General features: G+C 30.7%; 3 protein-coding genes across 5 annotated transcripts in view; 1 reads left to right on the forward strand and 2 right to left on the reverse strand.

Moving 5' to 3' along the window:
* Positions 1-20144, reverse strand: part of LOC107170766 (uncharacterized) — a 164172-nt gene that overhangs the window by 66453 nt on the left and 77575 nt on the right. The window lies entirely within an intron of this gene.
* On the reverse strand, positions 521-12359 carry LOC107170792 (uncharacterized). Of its 2 annotated transcripts, XM_089218720.1 has the most exons (4): positions 11694-12359; positions 1037-1759; positions 835-972; positions 521-773 (listed from the first exon to the last, which is right to left on the reverse strand). In XM_089218720.1, the coding sequence occupies exons 2-4, from the start codon at positions 1742-1744 to the stop codon at positions 528-530; spliced, it is 1092 nt and encodes a 363-aa protein (XP_089074846.1). In that variant the 5' UTR covers positions 1745-1759; positions 11694-12359; the 3' UTR covers positions 521-527. The 2 variants fall into 2 exon arrangements, with proteins under 2 accessions (XP_089074846.1, XP_015376471.1); XM_015520985.2 differs by lacking the exon at positions 11694-12359 and having other exon boundaries at positions 1037-2475.
* Positions 18630-19888, forward strand: LOC149058147 (uncharacterized). Of its 2 annotated transcripts, none has more exons than XM_089218726.1 (3): positions 18630-19284; positions 19355-19612; positions 19679-19888. In XM_089218726.1, the coding sequence occupies exons 1-3, from the start codon at positions 19234-19236 to the stop codon at positions 19775-19777; spliced, it is 408 nt and encodes a 135-aa protein (XP_089074852.1). In that variant the 5' UTR covers positions 18630-19233; the 3' UTR covers positions 19778-19888. The 2 variants fall into 2 exon arrangements, with proteins under 2 accessions (XP_089074852.1, XP_089074853.1); XM_089218727.1 differs by having other exon boundaries at positions 19387-19612.

Below are 20144 nucleotides of genomic sequence, written 5' to 3' on the forward strand. Positions count from 1 at the left end.
TCGACCATTGTAAAATTAAAAACGTAAAGGTTTATTTAAACTCTGAAGTATACCCTTATGAAGATTTTCAAAGCGACTTCACCAAGAATAAGATGTCGACATTATACCGCGCGTATGCTGAGTTCCAAAAGTCTTACTACGGCCATGACGATGTGACTCCTCTATTGAACCGATCAGATTTCAAAAATAACTCGCCAATTATAGTGATTGATATGAGCAGACAAAACGACAATGTGAAAATGTCGACTGTTGACCTCAGAATTGAACTAGAAGCTGACGAAGCGTTTCCTGCTTCCACTTCAGCATATTGCTTAATATTACACGATCAAATAATAACTTATAATCCATTTAATGGAGAAGTAAGAACATTGTAAATATTTATTGTAAACCTTAATATTAATATAATGGAGAAGTAAGAACCTTGCAAATATTTATTGTAAACCTTAATATTAATAAATAAAAATACTTTTTTAATATATATCATTTTTTTTATTTTACATAAATTATTTAATTCCCAACAAAAAATATTAAAAAAGCTTCCGTATTACGTTTTGTGATGGAGCTGAGTGACGAGTGAATTTTGATCGTGAGCGTTTGTGAAATGGCGCTGGATGTTCAACGAGAGATGATTGAGACGATAGTGGGGTTCTTAACATAGATGGTGAAAGTGGCCAGGATCGATTGTAAAAATCTGGTCCGTCATTTTCGTCCACCGACTGTGGACTAAGAATCTCGTCTGCAGATAACAGTGGGGCGTCTATTTGATCAAACTCCTGTATAAAATAAATAAAATAAATATTGTTTTTTTTATAAAAAAAAAATTTTATAAATTACCTTGGCTAAAGTATCATTCCCTGAATGATCAAATCCATCACGTGCAGATGAATCGTCATTCAATTCAATGACAGCCGCGTTTACAGGAGAATAGCTTGGTGACATTACTGAGAGGCTATTAAAATTCTTGTCATATGACTAAAATAAAAAATAAAAGTATTAAATATTTTATGTAACAAGTAATAATATATTTCTGGATTACCTCTGGTGAGTTTTGTGTCTTCAAACGAGCCATACAAAGTTCTGCTAGTTGTGTGGGTGCACATAATTTGATTTGACTGATGAAGTGATTTCGACTGGACTGCATGTCTTCAACGTTATTAATGAAAATGTACATTTCATGTGCATTTTCGGGCGGAGAATCCACTTGAGGAATTTTCTCGAGCAAAATATACTCAGAATATTGATTCATTTGATTGAGAATTTTGGGTTTAATGTTTATATCTTTTTCTTGAATGCTTGAATAAATACTCCACTCTAATTTCTGGAGCTGTATCAGATCTCCTCTATTCAATAGTACTCTACACCCGTCTTCAGTCTTAGATTCGATTACTAATACATTTTCTTTATTATATACCATACTCGATAATTTATACGAATCGCTCTCTAGGAATATGATTCGTTTATATGTCAGCGGAGAGTCTAGTATAAAAGACAATATATGCCCCATAAACGAGAATATTTTTTTCATAAAATCCGAAGTAATATATACGTATCGCGAAGAAGTCAATATATGAAGTACAGTTTTGAAATTTGATGAAGGGTCAATACCGATATGAATAAACTTACGGGTGCCAAAGTCGAGGGTGTAGCTTGTTGAATCAATGAGAACGACAGGAGGTGATGGAGGTACGTAGATAAATGTCTTCATCTTATATAACGCAACGTTATCTTCGATTGAACCAGCCATGTTTTAAAAAATTCACTTGATTTTGAAATAATAAATGAAGAAAAATTTTAAGGACTTGGAAAAAAACACTGACGAGAAATGAAGATTACTATAAGGCTGATGACAGACTGATTGCATGCCATCTCTTGCAAGACCCAAGAGTCTAACGATTTGAGAGATTATTAAGTGGGGGAATCATTGTTAGGTAGGGATAAATTCCTCAACGACAATAAACGAGAAATTGAATAACAACACCTGCCGTATAACGTGATGGGTGGTCTAAATTTATGTGAAGCTGCAAGGTTTTCTATACATGAGCAGTCTCAACCCTTGTTGAGGAATGTTAAACATGTGCTAACTCAATATTTGTGGAGGAATGTTATTGTTATAGTTAAATAACAACACATGCCGTACAACGTGATGGGCGATCTAAATTTATGTGAACCTACAAGGTTTTCCTATACATGAGCAGACTCAACTCTTGTTGAGGAATGTTATTGTTACATTAACAAAAGATAGGGTTTATCGATACACATGTTTCGCTAAAGAATGTGAAGGCTAACAACATTTAAGGTTTGAGTATACAAAGGGTTGGGTATACATTGTTAACCTTTGATGAAGAATGTTATTGTCAGATTAAAAATAGATAGAGATTGCAGGATCACACACGTCGTTGCATGCATATTCCTGAAGATTGTACAAGTATATTATTCTTAATTCTGTTAAGCAGTTATTACATCGTTTACAATTATGTTGTGCGTGCACGGAAATATGGTGCATGTACGGTAATATGGTGCATGTACGATAATATGATGTATGTACGGTAATATGTTGCATGTACGGAAATATGTTGCATGTACGGTAATATGGTGCATGTACGGTAATATGGTGCATGTACGGTAATGACCGGACGATCTATGCGAGGTTGCTTTGGTAGGTGGACGAAGGGAGGGCGGGGTGAGCAAATATGCCGTGAACGTGCACGGGCGGCGGACGAGGTGTGGGGCGGTGGCATGACAATAGGACGTGCATAAGACGAGCATGAGCATAAGACGAGCATGACAATAGGACGAGCCAAAGACGAGCAAAGACGAGGACGAGGGTCCAGAACCCCCCTTTATATCCTACTTATTATATTTAATGATTTTACTAAATTAATTATACTTATTAAAAATTTAAATTTTTTTTATATATATATATATATTCATTTTTAAAATTAATCTAAATTAAACTTTATACCTATTAATATTTATTACTTTTGTAGTAGTATTTTTTTTTTGTGTATTTACTTTACATTGAATTCCTACGTATTTTTTTTTTTAAAATGTCTTATTAGATTATCGTATTTCACTTTCCTTACCATAAAATCAAAAATACATTTTGTCAATTTTACATCAGTTCTCGGATCGTGAGCATACGTTAATCTATGTTTCTTATTACAAACCATCCCGTGTGTTTCCTCTAAATTCAATAGTCTTCCTGTTTTTTTGAATGTACCTATTTCGTACTCGAAGGTTGTCCTTTTTGTATTTAAATTTTCTAACAGTATGGTAAAAGTGCCATCGAATTTAGTGTCATAACACGTTATGTTTAATACTGGGAATCTATTTATGTCTAATCTTTTTGAGACGTTTAAATCTGAATTTCCGTTCCAAAATACTACTACATTAATTGTGTCTCCTTTCGTGATATAATTTTCAATAAATGATGGACTTAGGTTGTTTAGAGCTTTTCTTAAACTTTTGTCTAGTTGTTCTAGGCAAGCTTTTTGCAGAACTTCTTTGCATTTAAATATTCTTTTTATCTCCTTCTTGGCCAACAGTAGTTCATGATTTTTCATTGGTCGTATCTCGTCATGAAGTGGCAAGACCTCTCCCTTCAAGTTTTCGTACCTTACACTTGTCCAAACTGTTTGATATTGCTCCTGATATCAACACCATACATACTCGTCCTATTCACCATTGAAAACTCAAAGTCCATTATCACTAACTTGTGTGACCTTTTTCTGTTACAATAAAGTTTCTCTATATAAGTTATTTTTCTTTTTTTTTCTTTTAATAATTATGTTTTATAATATAATGGCTTATATGCTAATTATTTTCTAACTTATCTATATTTTGGTTTTATGATTCTAAATTTATTATTATTATTTTTACTCAGGTATTATTTCTCATACTATTATTTAACATTTTATCATCGTTTGGCCAAATCCATGTCCCATCTCTAGTCTCATTGAAACTTTTAAGCGCTGAATTCGCCACTTTTTCGTAAATAACTAATTGCTCTATCGTTTCATCTCCTTTTAGTGTCGGTGGTTGCTCGTTCCAATAGAATATAGTCGCAACACCCACCGGCTTCTTTTTCTTTTCTCTGTTGACACAGATATGCAATCAGTTAATCACGTTTCTTACATACAATCATTTTTCACTTTTTATTATTCTATTATTTACCTCTAATTTAATGACTATTACACGTTTAGATTATTATACTTTATAATTATTTTTACTATTTTAATTTCCTATATATATTTTAGTTATTTCTATTCCTATTGCGCCTAATACTATCATGTCTATTTCTAATTCTAAAGAAACATTCCAAGTGGAATTTATTCCATTCACTTATTCTAATATTATTATTATTTTTAGCAAATTCTCTCTCTACCCTAATTGCTAATTTTACATATTGTTTTAATTCGTCTGTTGTCTCATTCCCTGACAACCTTGGTGTTATGATCTCTCTATAAATTATAGTTGCCACCCCCACTGGTTTTTCAATATTTCTAATTGATAAAGGTGCTTCCCTGATGTCGTATGTCATAGGTGTTTCTGATACAATTCTAATTTTTAGGTTTTTTACCCTAATCTCCTCCAAAATGCACCTACAATATTCCCACATACGCGAATTTTCCGACTCATGTTGTTCCCAACATATTTCGTTGTGAGCATTTTCCATTGTATATGGTGTTCGCCTCCTAAAAGGTTCTTGGTCTTCATACCTGTATATCTCCATCTCTCTTACTAATTTCCCTTTTTTCGTCATTGCCACCGTGACAAGTCGACCTTCGGCTCGCTCGATTAGCTTTAACCCATATTCTGGTGCTTCCCATGAATTGATGTCAAATCTGATCACCTCACTCGTTGTCTGGGTGTCATACACCACAATTGTCTTTATTATATCTTGCCTACAATGTTATTAAATTTCGTTAAAAAAAAAAATTTACTTAAATATTCTATCTACATTCTTAATTTCTAATGTATCTAATTTAATCGGAATTATTTATACCATAATTATCATTTTATTATTATCATATGTTTTTATTATATTTTATATTTTACTTATTCTAACTCTTATTTAATGTTATAAATATATTATTATTTTATATTAAATTTTCGTTACTTCAATTTCTGGTATTTCCATCAATTGTTGCATCGCGTACCTATATCTGTTTCTATCTACGCATTTATACCTATTATGTAGTATCATTATTATCGTAATATTTTTTTAAATCATTTTTGTGTACCGTCACTTGTTTCCTGTTTCGTGAAATAATTATATTTTCCGTGTCTAACACGTCTAAAACTTCATATGGTCCCTCCCATAAAGGACTTAATTTATTTTTTTGTGTATTATCTTTAAGCAATACTAAATCTTTTACGTTATAATTTTCGTTATGCTCTTTTTTATCGTATTGTTTTTTCGATTTTATTTTCCTATTAATTAATCTTTCCCTAGCAACTTGATGTAACAATTGCATTTTGTATTTTAAATTGTAAATATAGCCGTCATAATTATATCTAGGTTCCGGATTACACTTTAATTTAACTGGTATATCGATTTCTCTCCCGTATACTAACGCATATGGCTGATAATTTGTCGCCGTGTGTTCCGTTGTGTTATATACAAACAATGCGTATCTTAATAATTTATCCCAGTTTTTTAAATCTTTATCTACGTAATGTCTTAGATATTCGGCTAGTGTTCTATGTGATCGTTCTAAACTACCGTTTGTTTGTGGATGGTAAGGACTCGAATTTATTTAATTTATTTTTAATAATTTGCATACTTCCGCGAAAATTTTACTAAGAAAATCTGTACCCTGATCTGTCAAAATTGTCTCTGGAAGACCGTGGACACAAACAAATCCTTCTATGAAAGCTCTCGCTACATTATTTGCTGTATGATTTTCAAAAGGTATTGCTAACGAATATTTCGATAAATCGTCCATCATTGTTAAAATATACGTATTTCCTGTTTCAGTGGTTAATAAAGGTCCTACAATATCTAAAAATATTTTTTCAAATGGTTTAGTACTTGTCGTAGTAATGACCATCGGACTCCTATGGTGTTTATTTGTATTTTTGTTCGTTTGACACGAAGGACAATTTTTTATATATTCTTTTACTTCTTCCTTTAAATTTGGCCAATTAAATTGTCTTTTTATCTTTTTTAATGTTCTGTGTACCATGCCCCCCTAATTTAGAATCATGGAATTGTTTAAAAATTATAAATTTTTCTTCTCTAGTATATTCTAATTTAGAACAAATCATTATTTTATATTTGTATTACGAAATACATATCGAATCATCGATCTCATTTTAGCCAATTCTAATCCATCTTTCCGTCCTAGTTGGTTCATAGCTAGTTTACTTAAATTATGTTTCTCACAAAAATATTTTAAATTTAACAATGCTAAATGCATATTTTCATATGTTGTTAATTGTTTTTCTTTAGTTTTTGTTATTAAAAATATTATATACCTATCTTCATATTTAAACTTTACGACATCGCCTAAGTCTATATTTGCTTTTAATATTTTATCCTTCCCAAATTTTTTCTTTAGTTCGTAATTAATTCCTGATATAAAATTATAATATTTTTCTATCTCTGATACTATATGATACTTGCTTGGCGATTCTAATAATTCACCGTGTACTTCTTTTACGTTTTTATTTGTTATCATTATTGTTCCGAATTTTTCTAAAAATGTTGCGTAACTTTCTTCTTTAATTTCGTTAATATTATACATTCTGCTTAATGCGTCTACGTTCGAATTTTGTACTCCCGGTTTATATCTAATTTCATAATTATATTGTCCAAGTTCAATACGCCATCTCGCTAATTTGGATAATGGATCTTTTAAATTAAATAACAATGATAATGGTCTATGATCAGTAAATATTATAAATTTTCTGCCATATAGATAAGGTCTAAATTGTTTTACTCCGAATATTATTGCTAAACATTCTAGCTCTGTCGTTGAATAATTTAATTCCGATTTGTTTAATGTTCGTGATGCATAAGAAATTGGTAAGTCACTCTCTATTTTGCCTTGTGATAAAATTGCCCCTAGTGCTTTACCACTAGCATCGGTTGTAAGTATGAATTCTGTTGTAAAATCTGGGTATTGCAAAATTGGTTCTGAACAAAGTATTGTTTTTAATTTATCAAAAGCTTGTTGGCATTTATCATCCCAATTAAATTTTACGTCCTTCTTTAAAAGATTTGTCATTGGATTAGCTATAGAACTATAATTATTTATAAATTTTCGGTAGTAACCGCTAAGTCCTAAAAAACTTTTAATTTGTTTAACATTTTTCAGTGTCGGAAAATTCATAACTGAAGTAATTTTATTTGGATCTGGTTTAATTCCATGTTCTGAAATTATATGACCTAAAAATAAACATTCCTTTTTAAGAAATTCGCATTTATCTGGTTCTATTTTTAAATTATGAATAAGTAATCGTTCGAATACATCGATTAATTTTTTATTGTGATCATTCAAATTTTTTCCATATATAATTATATCATCTAAATATACGAGACATTTTATACCTATTAAACCTGCTATTACATTAGCCATAGCCTTAGCAAATGTACTTGGTGCGGACGCGAGTCCCATACTCATACGTTTATAATGATAGTGTCCTTGACTTGTCGAAAAAGCTGTAAGTTCCCTAGAATCTTTAGATAACGAAATTTGGTGGTACCCACTCTTTAAATCAACTATGGAAAAGAGTTGGCACTGTCCTAATTGATCTAATATTTCCGTAATATTTGGTAAAGGGTGAAATTCATTTATAGTTACATCATTGAGTGCTCTAAAATCTATAACTATTCTAAATTTTTCTTTTCCTGACGCATCAGATTTTTTCTTTACTAATAATAGTAGTGGTGCATTAAAATGACTCATAGATTTTTCTATAATATTATCCCGTTCCATTTGTTCTCTTTGTTCTTGAATTATTTTTTGTTGTGAAAAGGGGATACGATACGGTCGTTTGTGAATAGGTGGAGTGTCTTTAGGTATTTTAATTACGTGTTCCGCTGCTGTTGTTATTGTTAAATAATCATTTTCTAAATGAAATATGTCGGCATATTGTTCACAAATTTTTATTATCGATTCGCGTTCTTCCGAATTTAAATGATCGCTCCTAATCAAATTCCTTATTTTATTTACGCGTTCATTATTATTTTGTATATTATTTATTTCATTAATGTCAGTGCCAATGTCGTATTCGTATGATATTCTATTAACTTGACCTACTTTTATATTCTGTTTCGCCTCCGATATATTTAACACACTTATTATAATTTTCCCGTCCCTAACTGTATTATATATATTAGCACAATATACATCTGCTGATAACTGTTGCTTATTTATTAAAATATTTTTATTATTCATATTTTTATCTACAGTGTTAATCGATACTATTGTTTCAGTTCTAGGTTCTAAACTAAAACATATTTTATCATCATTTATTTCATTATTATCTTTTATTGTTAAAATATTATTTGCAATATCTTTAACTGCATTATTATCCACTAAAAATATATGTCCTAAAATGCCATCGCCTTCAACCGGAAATTGCTTATTCACTACTTGAAATTCTGTTATAAATTCTTTTTTATCAATTATTAATTTTATTTTTGTTTTTCCTATAGTCGGTACTATTTTTTCATTTATCCCTTTTAAATATATTTTCTGATTTTCGTCTATTACCGTTTTGCTTATTAATTTATTTATTTTAACAATATTTAAATCGCTACCTGTGTCTAATAATAACTTAATTGTTTTTGCACTAAAATTAGGTGATTCTATTGTTACGTGATTATTATATATTACGGTTGTTACATGTAAACATTGTTTAATGGCGATTCTGCGTCTATTATCTCCTGCACCAACCTGACGCCCTGAGTTGGCACCATCGAGTTTTTTGAAACATTAGAATTATTCCTTTCGTTACGTAATTTGATATAACAGTTTACAATTTCATGCCCCACTTTATTGCTATAGCTACGATGTAGTTGTCCATTATTATTATTAATTGTACGCGTATTATTATTTGCATTTTGTTGCCTATTATTGGTACCGAACTGTCTATCGTTGTTTTGCCTTGGTAATCTACAATCTCTTGCTAAATGACCATTCTTTCCACAATTTAAACGCATTATTATTATTATTATTATTAGTTGTGATATTCTGATTATTATAACGCTGATTATTATTATTAGCAAAATTTTGTCGTCCATACCCGTTATATCCGCCACGATTAAAACTTCGATTAAAATTATTATAACCGTTACTACGTCTGAAATTATTATCATTATTATTGTTATATCCGTTATTCTGACCACCATAGTTATTGTTACCGCGATTAAAATGTTGACTATTATTATTTTGTTTGAAATTATTTCCTGATGAATTACTATTTCCGTTTAAATTTTGTTTTTCTAAATCTTTTTGTAATTTTTCTATTTGTAAGTTAGCATTATGTTCCATTTCCTCATCTTTTGCGAATTGCATAGCAGTTTCTAACGTTTTTGGATCCCTAGCTTTTAGTGCTAAATTTAAATGTTTTGGTAAACCGTTTACAAAAATTATTAATGCTTGATTTTTAAGTTGTTTTTTATAAACTTTGCTTTCCTCTTCTGTCATATCTTTCGAACCTTCCTTACATAATTTATAAAATAATTCCTCAACTCGTCCTGCGAAACTGGTTACGTCCGTCCGTCCGTCTTTCATCCGTGCGAAATTTAATCCTATTGTTAACGTTCTCTCAGATGCTCTATGTTCAAATGTTCCCTTTAAAATTGACTTTATATCCTCCCATTTTTCTGTGTCTCTATATTTTGTTGCCTCTATACTCCGTACCACGAGAGAACGCATACGGCGGCAGACCAAAACTCGTCGTTTTCGCGCATGAGCTGATTGCCGTATGCGTTTCTCTGGTGGTATGGTAGGGGAATTAAAAGTTAAATTTAAAAATTCTTTATCTGTAACTGCTCTTAAATATTTTTCCCTATCACAATCTTGTGAATATTTATACTCTTCTGGTATATCTAAATTAATTAATTTTTGTTCTGTTTTAACGATATTTGTATTTGTTTGGACTACTACAGCCCCCTCGTTGTTGTCTACTTGAACACCTACGTCTCTAGTTTCGTCGTCAGATGTTACTAATTATGCTTCCTGTCAAAATATCTTGTATATTTCCCCTGAATTTTTATTCATCAATATATTTTTTATTCATTTAAACTTTGAAAAATAATTTTATTTATTTCATAAAAATAACATTTATTCTTCCCTCAATAACTTTCTAATATTTATTCTTATTTATTTATTCCACTATATATTTTATTTTCTAAATACCTTTATTCTCAACTTCGATTTCTATACTCAATATTAATTTTATTATTTATTCGATTTGTAACACGTCATTTATTATATTTAAAAAAAAAATCGTGTTCCGCGATGTTTTTGTTTTATATTATGTATTAATTTTATATCAGTTTTACTATAAACTGCACTCACACTAACGCATTAATTATATCATTACTACTATTAAATATTACGCCTCTATGTTATAATTGTTTATCTTTTGGTTAATTACTCCAAATAAAATAATTAACTTAATATATCGCAAAACTACTTATAAACTTATTTATTATTATTTTATTAAATCTTAATTAATAATTCTAATTCAAATTTATTTAAACTATTATAACGTATTCTAGACTACTTTAATTTATTTATTATACTATTTTTACTTAATGTGGAGGGTATTTATGCTATTATATATATATATCTAATGTTATATACTATTATATATCTAATATTATATGCTATTTAAATCTAATTCGAACCGGTTCTAAAATTACTTTCTTTCACTTCAAAATTGTACGATATTTCTTATTATTCTCAAATATTTTCTCTATACTTCAATTATTCATTTACCATTTATCATTTATTCATCATTTTTCTATAATTTCCTTTTTACTATATATTCAATATCTATTCTCAATAAACTGTGCGCGCACACATTATATATATATCTTTTTCAACAAAATCTCATAATTATTCTCAATATTTATTCATAAAACTAAGGAGTTATTTTCTCGCCTTTTCTAAAATTCCAAATTAATTCTCAATTATCAACATATAAGGTCTTACCTCTTGCCTTCCAAAAAAATCACTATTATTTATTTCAATTACTATATATCATAAGGTCTTACCTCTTGCCTTCTCAAAAAATCACAATTATCAATATCCCAATTACTTTATAATCTAAGGTCTTATTTCTTGCCTTACTTAAAATCTCAATTATTCTCAATTCACTTATTTTCATTTATCAATACTCATTTATTTCTCATTAAATTATTTCTCGTTATAACGTTATCTTTTTATTTTTTATTTTATTTTATTTTACCTAGGTTTTATTTGTGCCTGTTTATTTTATTATATTATTAATCAATAATATTCATTAAACGTATATATATTATCTGAGTTTATCATTTAATTTATATTTATATATAAAAATAATATATTTAGGAATTTAATGTTCTAATGGTGGTGTAGGTGCACACACCAAAAGTGTTTTATACGATAGATCCTAAAAAATCTAAAGGAGACGCGACCCTACAAAGCTTAAAAAAACATTTTCTTAAATACTACACAAAAATTATAACTCACAATACTGTCGTCTTCGTATTTTGGTTCATCTTGACTGAAGCTGATTTTCCTGCGCTATCGACTGTTGACCTCTACGTAGATTCTTTTGACCCTCGGAGTTGTTGGAAAGTGATCAGTTCCCCAACGGTGATTCTGTCGAACTGCCTCTGTGAAATTCTTGACTCGAAGTTGTGGAATTTTTCAAAATTTTCGAAAATTCTGATTCTTCTCCTCTTGAATTTTTTTTTTTTTGATGTTCTTCTTAGGGTTCCGTACTCGACTGCGCCAGATGTAGTGATCACGTCGCCTACTACAGGTATCAGTAGTCAAGGATGATGTTTGGAAGGTGACTCTTGAGTTAATTACACAACGTAGAATTCTTCTTAATTAGATTAATTGTTTATTTATTGTGGTAAAACATATATTTATTTATAACATGAAAGCTGAATGTAAGTTAAGTATTCTGAATGATTAGAATGAATTCGGTTTGACTCGAATATTTTCTAAGTTCAAAATATTGTTTATAAGAATTTTTCTAAGTCCAATAAATTAAATTAAACAACAGACTGGCGTGAAGGTGCTCTGGCTAGTCTGGTCAAGTCGCGTCTGAATACAGGCCGTTTCGGGGTCTCTTATATAGTGCTTCCCTCTACTCCCCATAGTCTACTTGCTCTTGTCGCTGTTCTCACGGATGTGGTATAGTTATCTAGATTGACGGAAATGCCACTCGCCCACGTACGAGCTAAATGCGCATCCCATGCAGCTACAGACCTCAATAATTTATATTACTATTAACATTATTATTATGTAAAAATATACATTATAATATTACATTATGACATTGTTTCTTGTAACTTTTGTATTGATGCATAACCCCACATCCTGTGCACACCTATCAACGATCTTTTATGGTCGTCTAACCGCATGATTTCGTGTTGCCCTAACGTTAATGATTTCCACGAAATGCTTTCTCTCTTATAATTACAAAGTTGGTTGCACCCTACCCTATCTTGGTTCGGCTAGTACCTCTAGTTGACTGTGAACTAGACAATGCGGGACGCTAGTCCATAGCAGTATCTGGCGTATCCACCCTCGCGGTTAACGTCATATTATCACCAACATTGGCGTAATCTATCACGATTTTTATTATGTTTCTTACTAAATTTATTTTTAAGTGATCCCACCTCATAATGTAGAAACATACATATTATGCATAAATGTTCAAAACCATATACATAATTACGTAAAAACATGTATATACATGTACAAAAACATATACATACATATGTAATTAAAACATACACATTATGCATAAATGTTCAAAACCATATACATAATTACGTAAAAACATATACATACACGCGTAAAAACATATACATACATGTATTAAAACATATACATTACGCATAATCGTTATATGTTGCCTATGCACCGTAAAGGGGGAGAGGCAGAGAGAGAGAGAAGTAATATAATATTACTATACCATATTATAATATTAAAATAATATAATATAATATACTCCGCATATTATATTAGTTGTCGAGCATAATAAGAATTCAGCTAAAATTGTGGGCCCGCAGTATAGTTGTATTAGAGCTGCTGATAATGTCGTGTCTCGTAATAGTATATATATTATATTGTAATGTGTAGAATACGATTCCTCTTAAGAGGACGCCACACCCGCATGTGTGTAGAGTGTAGAATAGCAAATTTTACGCTCAGCAGATCACTTTTATCCCGGTTAGTTTAAAATTTAGAGTGAATTGAACAATTATAAAAATTAAGACAAAATTACTATCTAGGGCATCTAATAGACTTTTATTATATTTTAATTCATTCTAAATTTTAAACTAACGGAGATAAACGTGGTCTGCCGAGCGTAAAATTTGATATACTACGCACTTGTACGATACAGACAACACATGCGGGTGTCGCGTCCTCTTAAGAGGAATCGTATTCTACACATTACAATATAATATATATACTATTACGAGACACGACATTATCCTACGACACTACTATTCATCTACATAGTTCCATATACATATATTGTATAAACCCCCCGCTACGTGGTACTCGGTTTGCACGTATGTGTCCGTAATTATTACCCTGCAAGCACTGAATGGACGACATATACAATTGACCGGTGCACTAGAACATCCACTGAACCTTAAAACTGATACTCGAGATTTAGAATGTTTCAGGATCTTACGGGGACTGCGCACCACCCGTTTTCATCATTAACAACGTGTCATTTTCGAGCTTACACAGTTTATTTCTAAGTGTTTAACACACATATTCACGCATGTTCTAATATATTTATTTCTAAATAATTGTATTATTTATTTAAATAAAATGTATTTGGTATTACTTAATGTTTTTCTCGTTTTTAACGTGCATCCTAAACAATCATGCGAAAATAAGGTAAAATTTTTAGTATTATATTATCGTGAAAAAATATCTGTTTTTAATTATTTTTTTATTTATTGTTATTTAGCAATTCCCATTACGAAAATGACGAAGATGACGATGACATCGGTGATCCTTTCCCCAATGAACGCTTAGAAGTCGGAAGCGGTCTTGAAAACGATTCCGACGATGAAATACAGTAATTAAATTTATCATATTAAAATAAGTTTTCGTAAATATGTTTATTAATTAATTTATTTATTTTGAATAGTGAAGACGATCGCATATGGGATATGTTAAATTTGATGGAGTACGATCTATCTTACTACTCGCAGATAGATCTGTGCGATCGAAATACTTTGGTGACAGAATTCTGGGAAGAAATCATGAGGCATTTTTACCTCATGCAATTAGAACAGACTGTAGCTCTGCTCCTGTTCCGAGGGTCTAATTACATTGAATATGTAGATTGTGATATTCAAGGCGATACCGGGCTGATTTTAAGAGCTGAAAATGTTGTAAGTACTAACATAAATATTTCACTCATATTATTTTAAAACGATTATATCTGCGTAGGCGTATTTGAGTGCATCGTCGTCAATAATGGAGGTCAGAGACGTGGTGATGGCACATTCACAGGCTGAAGTTTTACTTCAACTTAAATTCGAATATGCATTATTAGCTCGAGATGAAGCTGAAATAGAGGAATTTCATATTAAGATTCGGATGATAACCTCGGTATGGGGGTTATCCGATGTTGTATCGCGCGATGTAATAAGCAAGTTATTTAGCTCTTAATATATTATTTCTTAAAATTATTTTTATCGTTAATAAATATTATGAGAAATTATGTTTAGTAATCATAATTATTATTATTATTATTATGCGCAGTCGTATTACACGAGTGTATTGGTTATAATTTAAAAAAATAATTATATATTATATAATCGTGTAAAGAGTTTTATTACAGTTTTTATGTAGTATATATACTCCACATCTGGGGTTTAACGGCTACTCGGCGTCACACAAACGACCTCGCATTCCATAACACGATTTTTAAAAATAATTTGTAGAATAATATCATTTCTGTATACGTCGAGTTATTAAAGTCTCCAAGTAGATACATATACATAATATATAATGTCTACGAATATCGAGTTATTCACACAAATAATCGTATTCGTTAGCCACATCTGGACAACCCTACAAGTGGGATGTAAAATATCATCTCATTTGACGGTAAAAATCGACCCGCCATCGCCAGTCACATGTGGTTCGGGCATTACATTCTGCTAGCTATACGACGCGCAGGATCCGCTAAGCGAACGACCCTTTTCGACTGTAATGCACGTACATGCGCTTATCAATCCCTGTACCCGCACGATATTGTACACGCTAATGGATTATGGTGGGGGCGTCTATTGATAATAATTTTAGACGCCTGACCGTTGGCCAGTGAATATTAAATCAGTCGTATTTTCTCTCCTATCCGAAGCAGTCCACTCAAGTTCATCTCTACCGACATTCGAACATTGAAATCTTGACACATCGCTAAACTTATTAAGTGAGTTTATTTTATTTATTTAATAATCATTATTATATATGCACTCGTATTACACGACTATAGCGTTTTTAGATTTGAAAGAATCTTTCAATTCTGAATGGAGAACTTTTATGTACGAAATTAATAGATGTTATTTTATAATTGTAGTTCTAAATTTGTTCTCACCCGAATTCATCGTCACCGCCAACATACAGTCCTATCAAACCATCTCTGCAGGGATCTACTATATAATATATATATAATATTATATTAAAGTGAGTTTATTTTATTTATTTAATATTTATATGCGATCTTGCCACACTAAATTTTTATTTGATATTAATAAAAAATATTTTTGTTTTTATCTAGCCCTGAATTCATATACCCATCGTACGCCCACCGTCACCGCCACCACCACCACCAGCGACATCACATCGTCCGTCATCATCATCATCAACGCTTCGTCTGTAAATTGACGGTTATTTAAAAATAAAGTGAGTTAATTTAATTTTTATTAAATATATCTATCCTCACGTTGCGCTTGCGGTTAAACAATTTATTTTTTATCTAACATTTATTTTTTCTGTTCCCAGTTTATTATGGCATTCTTAAGCGCTCTAAAAAGTCAGGTGAATAACGTGAATCTCTCCGTCGGCGAATTGCGGAAGGATGATGCATACCCTGTGCGATCAATGAAGACGGTCGAGACGAAATTCGGCAGGACTGTGGCGTGTGTATGTTTGACGGGGCGAGCGGGGGGACGATAAACGTCTTCTTGCCAAAGACAGTTACCGTCTCGGTTGAAAACATCGAGAAATATAACACAGGAGACATCCCAGCTGTATCCCTGATATTTTAAAGTTTGCACAACAGGAGTTTTGAGATGTATAATATAAATAGTTTCGTTAAAATAAGAGGTTTAAAAAAAAAAAAAACTTAAAATGTATATTATATTATGCATTTAATGAGGTGAATCATATTTATTTTATGTGTGTAAAAATAGTATAAATAATGTATTTTTTTCAAGACATAATAATAATAATTGGAATTCTACGGTAAAAATCTATTATTTAGATTTGAAAAAAAAAACTAGACTTCAGTATTTTAAATAATAATATATACTTGATGCCTCGACGACATAATAATAATAATAATAATTGGTATTCTACGGTAAAAATCTATTATTTAGATTTGAAAAAAAAAAAAGTTTTAAGTGTTTATAATAGGATATTTTATTTCTACATAAAATTGGATATCATTTTTTTTCCAATGTACAATTCTGTACACCCGGCTCTCGTCGTATCTGCCTCCATCGGAATAATCACTCGGATGGAATGATTGGGCGTCGTCTGAAAATGTAAGATGTGATTTAAAATATATTAGTTTTATTTTTATTATTAAGACTCACTTGATAAGTTCACGCCGTATGGAAATTGGCCGGATATAAGGTCTAATATTGGTGGTAAATCTGTGTCGCTTGTCTGCCAGGGTAAACGTTGACCGACTTCGAATCCTAACGAATATTTGTCATCCGGCAGTCCATATTCCGCGACTCGGAGCGTGTAGTCCTCCAGTCTATAAGTAGCGGGGAATAATTGCGGCGACTACAATAAAATAAAGATTGATTTAAATATGATGATAAAAATAATAATAATAGTTGAAAAACTTACCAAACATCAATACGTGGGCATATTGTCGTAAAATGAACACGAGGACGACATAATATTAATGTCTTGTTATTTCACGTTGAGTACGTTCAGTGCAAATGGCGGGCTCTGAAGACTGTCTGGAGCACCATCGACAGCGGATTCCCGTGTATAGGAATATAAGTTTCCCCTAAATCTCATCGACACCTTATCACAGTGCGAATGGGTGGGGTTTTTTTTAAATAATATTAAGACCGTGTAGATAAGGACGATTTTTTTTTTTTTTTTTTGAATAAGGCGTGGTGTGGTATGCAATATTTCTTTAAGGGGTAATGTATAGTTTATATATATATATTGCACCCTGTGCAGTACACGACGAAACACGAGGCGTGATCTGATAGTAAAAGCGATACTAAAATAATAAAAATAATTTAAAGACTAGATTATATATAAAAAATTGTGTTATATAATATTTTAACACCGTTCATTATTTTCACAGGTTATGCATACAGATATGCGATAATTTAACAATAACAATAATAATAGCAATAATAATAATAATAATAATAATATTAATTTAACAAAGATAATTTAATAATTTGCGAGGTAATGACCGTGCGCGTACGTGGAAATGTTATCAGGTTACACGTACCGCTTATCATCAGCCCTGTTTAGAACTAATTTCATGGATCTTATTGTACGCACTTCGTGTTTAAACGAGCGTACATTTTCTCTATACGGTGTAATAGACATATAACTATAAGCGTGCGACGGGTGAACGGGCGTTGACGGCGGGTGTGCTGTGGACGTTGTGGCGTTTTGATGTATCCGCGCAACAGCTAACCTCGCAGAGTCAGATAACCTCGGTATGGGGGTTATCCGATGTTGTATCGCGCGATGTAATAAGCAAGTTATTTAGCTCTTAATATATTATTTTTTTAAATTATTTGTATCGTTAATAAATATTATGAGAAATAATGTTTAGTGATCATAATTATTATTATTATTATGCGCAGTCGTATTACACGAGTGTATTACCTATAATTTAAAAAATAAATGTATATTATACCTCAAAAAATCTACTTCGGAGAAGTAAAAAAGGCTTTCTGTGCGTAAGTTGAAGAGATTGGGAGAAAAGATAGAACTTTGGTGTTAATAAAGATGTGAAATCAATCTCAATTCTCAAAGTTCTGTGCCAAAAAGGGCCACGGTTGAAAAAATAGAATTTGGAGGTTATTAAAGAAGTGAAATCAATACCCAAATTATGTGCCTCAACTTGAAAAAATATCTTATTCAAAAAAATGTCAAGATGTTCAACTGTACACGCATAGAAATATCCGCGGTAATTTAACACCAATTCGGAGAGTCAATAAGGAAATGTTGAATAAAGTGACATATGCAGTTAAATTAACTCTTAATCGGTGGTATTTTTAAATACCAGTGCCATAACAATCAAGAGTATTTGGTACAAAAGCATTGAATATTGATTTAAACTAAGTCGGATTCAGTTTGATATTAAATTAACGTTAATCTAAATCAGGTTGTTGAGTTGTATAAAATTATTTATTGTTTTCAAATTAACTCTACACTGGAGTTGTTTTAACATCCGAACCTATTTCAGTTCAATTACACGGAACGATGTAATAACCCCAAGATATCTTAAAATACTCAACATCGCGTGTTAACACGGCCGCCGACGCGCTTTATGTAAACATTGTTTGGTATTGAACTTCTTACTAACACTAACCTCTCATTTCTAATGCGACTGTTCAGTGTCCATGAGTCGATACACGTGTTTGTCTTACACAATATTATAATTCAATTTGTTATTAGTATTGTATAATTGTATGTATTTTGTATTATATTGTAATATTTGTAGTTATTGTTACATAATATAAAATTTGAGTTTAGTACCTATCTGTTATAATTGATAGTTCGAACATTTTATATATTAATTATTAAGATGAATTCAGATAATAATTTCAATGGAATTAGCGCATCAGAAATCACCAAAGTAAGTACCTATTTGTTTTATTTAAAAAATATGTTGCATGGCAAAACATAAAATATTAGAATAATTTTAGGACTGCTTTATTAATCAAGATTATTTTCAAAGTACAGAGAGTATGGAAAGCAACTTTTTAGTTCCAACACCTAACATAATTGAAGTGCCTCATTTCGAAAATCTTCAGGATATTACTGATATTAGTGATCCAAGTAAATATTACTTAACCCTTAACCGTCAAAGTCCATACTCATTATCCATTTCTTCATCTTCAATATCAACAACATCAACACATAAAAAATATGGAAAATATAAACCATTAGAATGGACTATTAAGGTATATTAATAAAAATAACTTGTGTGAATATTGTTTAATGTTTTATAAAATAATTTTGTTTTCTAGACAATTTTAGAACTTTTGCATACATCCAATGATGGCCGTTTTGTTTTATCTCTAATGAAAAATATTATTTTATTACATGTGTTGTATTTTTTATGTTAATACTTGTATAAAATAAAATAAATTTGTATCATTTATTCTATCTGACATTTTTTACAATGGAAAAATATATGGTACCTACATTAAAATATGCAATATAATTTGAATAAATAATAATTCACAGAGTTAGTTACTTAGTTATTTTTTTTTTTTTTCTGTAAATATTGTAACTATTAATAATTTTAATCTGAAAATTATTATATAATATATTATGTTACCTACCAATAAGTATGTAATTAGTTTATCTTTACCTATATATAATGAATAATTTTAATTTGTTCTAACTTATATGACGTGTTGTATTACCTACTTATGTTAATATTTTTATACAATAAAGTTAATTACTATAATTCTATCTTACATGTTTATT

This window comes from Diuraphis noxia, unplaced genomic scaffold (genome assembly GCF_037042655.1).
Source record: "Diuraphis noxia isolate RWA-SAM2 unplaced genomic scaffold, SU_Dnox_SAM2 contig0002, whole genome shotgun sequence".
In the NCBI taxonomy this organism is placed as follows: Eukaryota; Metazoa; Arthropoda; class Insecta; order Hemiptera; family Aphididae; genus Diuraphis; species Diuraphis noxia.

What these genes read in the sequence shown, in the direction of transcription:
- LOC107170792 (XM_089218720.1), bottom strand. Translation starts at nt 1,744, where the DNA reads ATGGCTGGTTCAATCGAAGATAACGTTGCGTTATATAAGATGAAGACA. An exon ending in AGACACAAAACTCACCAGAG is followed by an intron (nt 973 to 1,036) that starts GTAATCCAGAAA and finishes TTTTTATTTTAG; the next exon opens with TCATATGACAAGAATTTTAA. An exon ending in GGAATGATACTTTAGCCAAG is followed by an intron (nt 774 to 834) that starts GTAATTTATAAA and finishes TATTTTATACAG; the next exon opens with GAGTTTGATCAAATAGACGC.
- LOC149058147 (XM_089218726.1), top strand. Translation starts at nt 19,234, where the DNA reads ATGAATTCAGATAATAATTTCAATGGAATTAGCGCATCAGAAATCACC. An exon ending in GCGCATCAGAAATCACCAAA is followed by an intron (nt 19,285 to 19,354) that starts GTAAGTACCTAT and finishes GAATAATTTTAG; the next exon opens with GACTGCTTTATTAATCAAGA. An exon ending in CATTAGAATGGACTATTAAG is followed by an intron (nt 19,613 to 19,678) that starts GTATATTAATAA and finishes TTTGTTTTCTAG; the next exon opens with ACAATTTTAGAACTTTTGCA.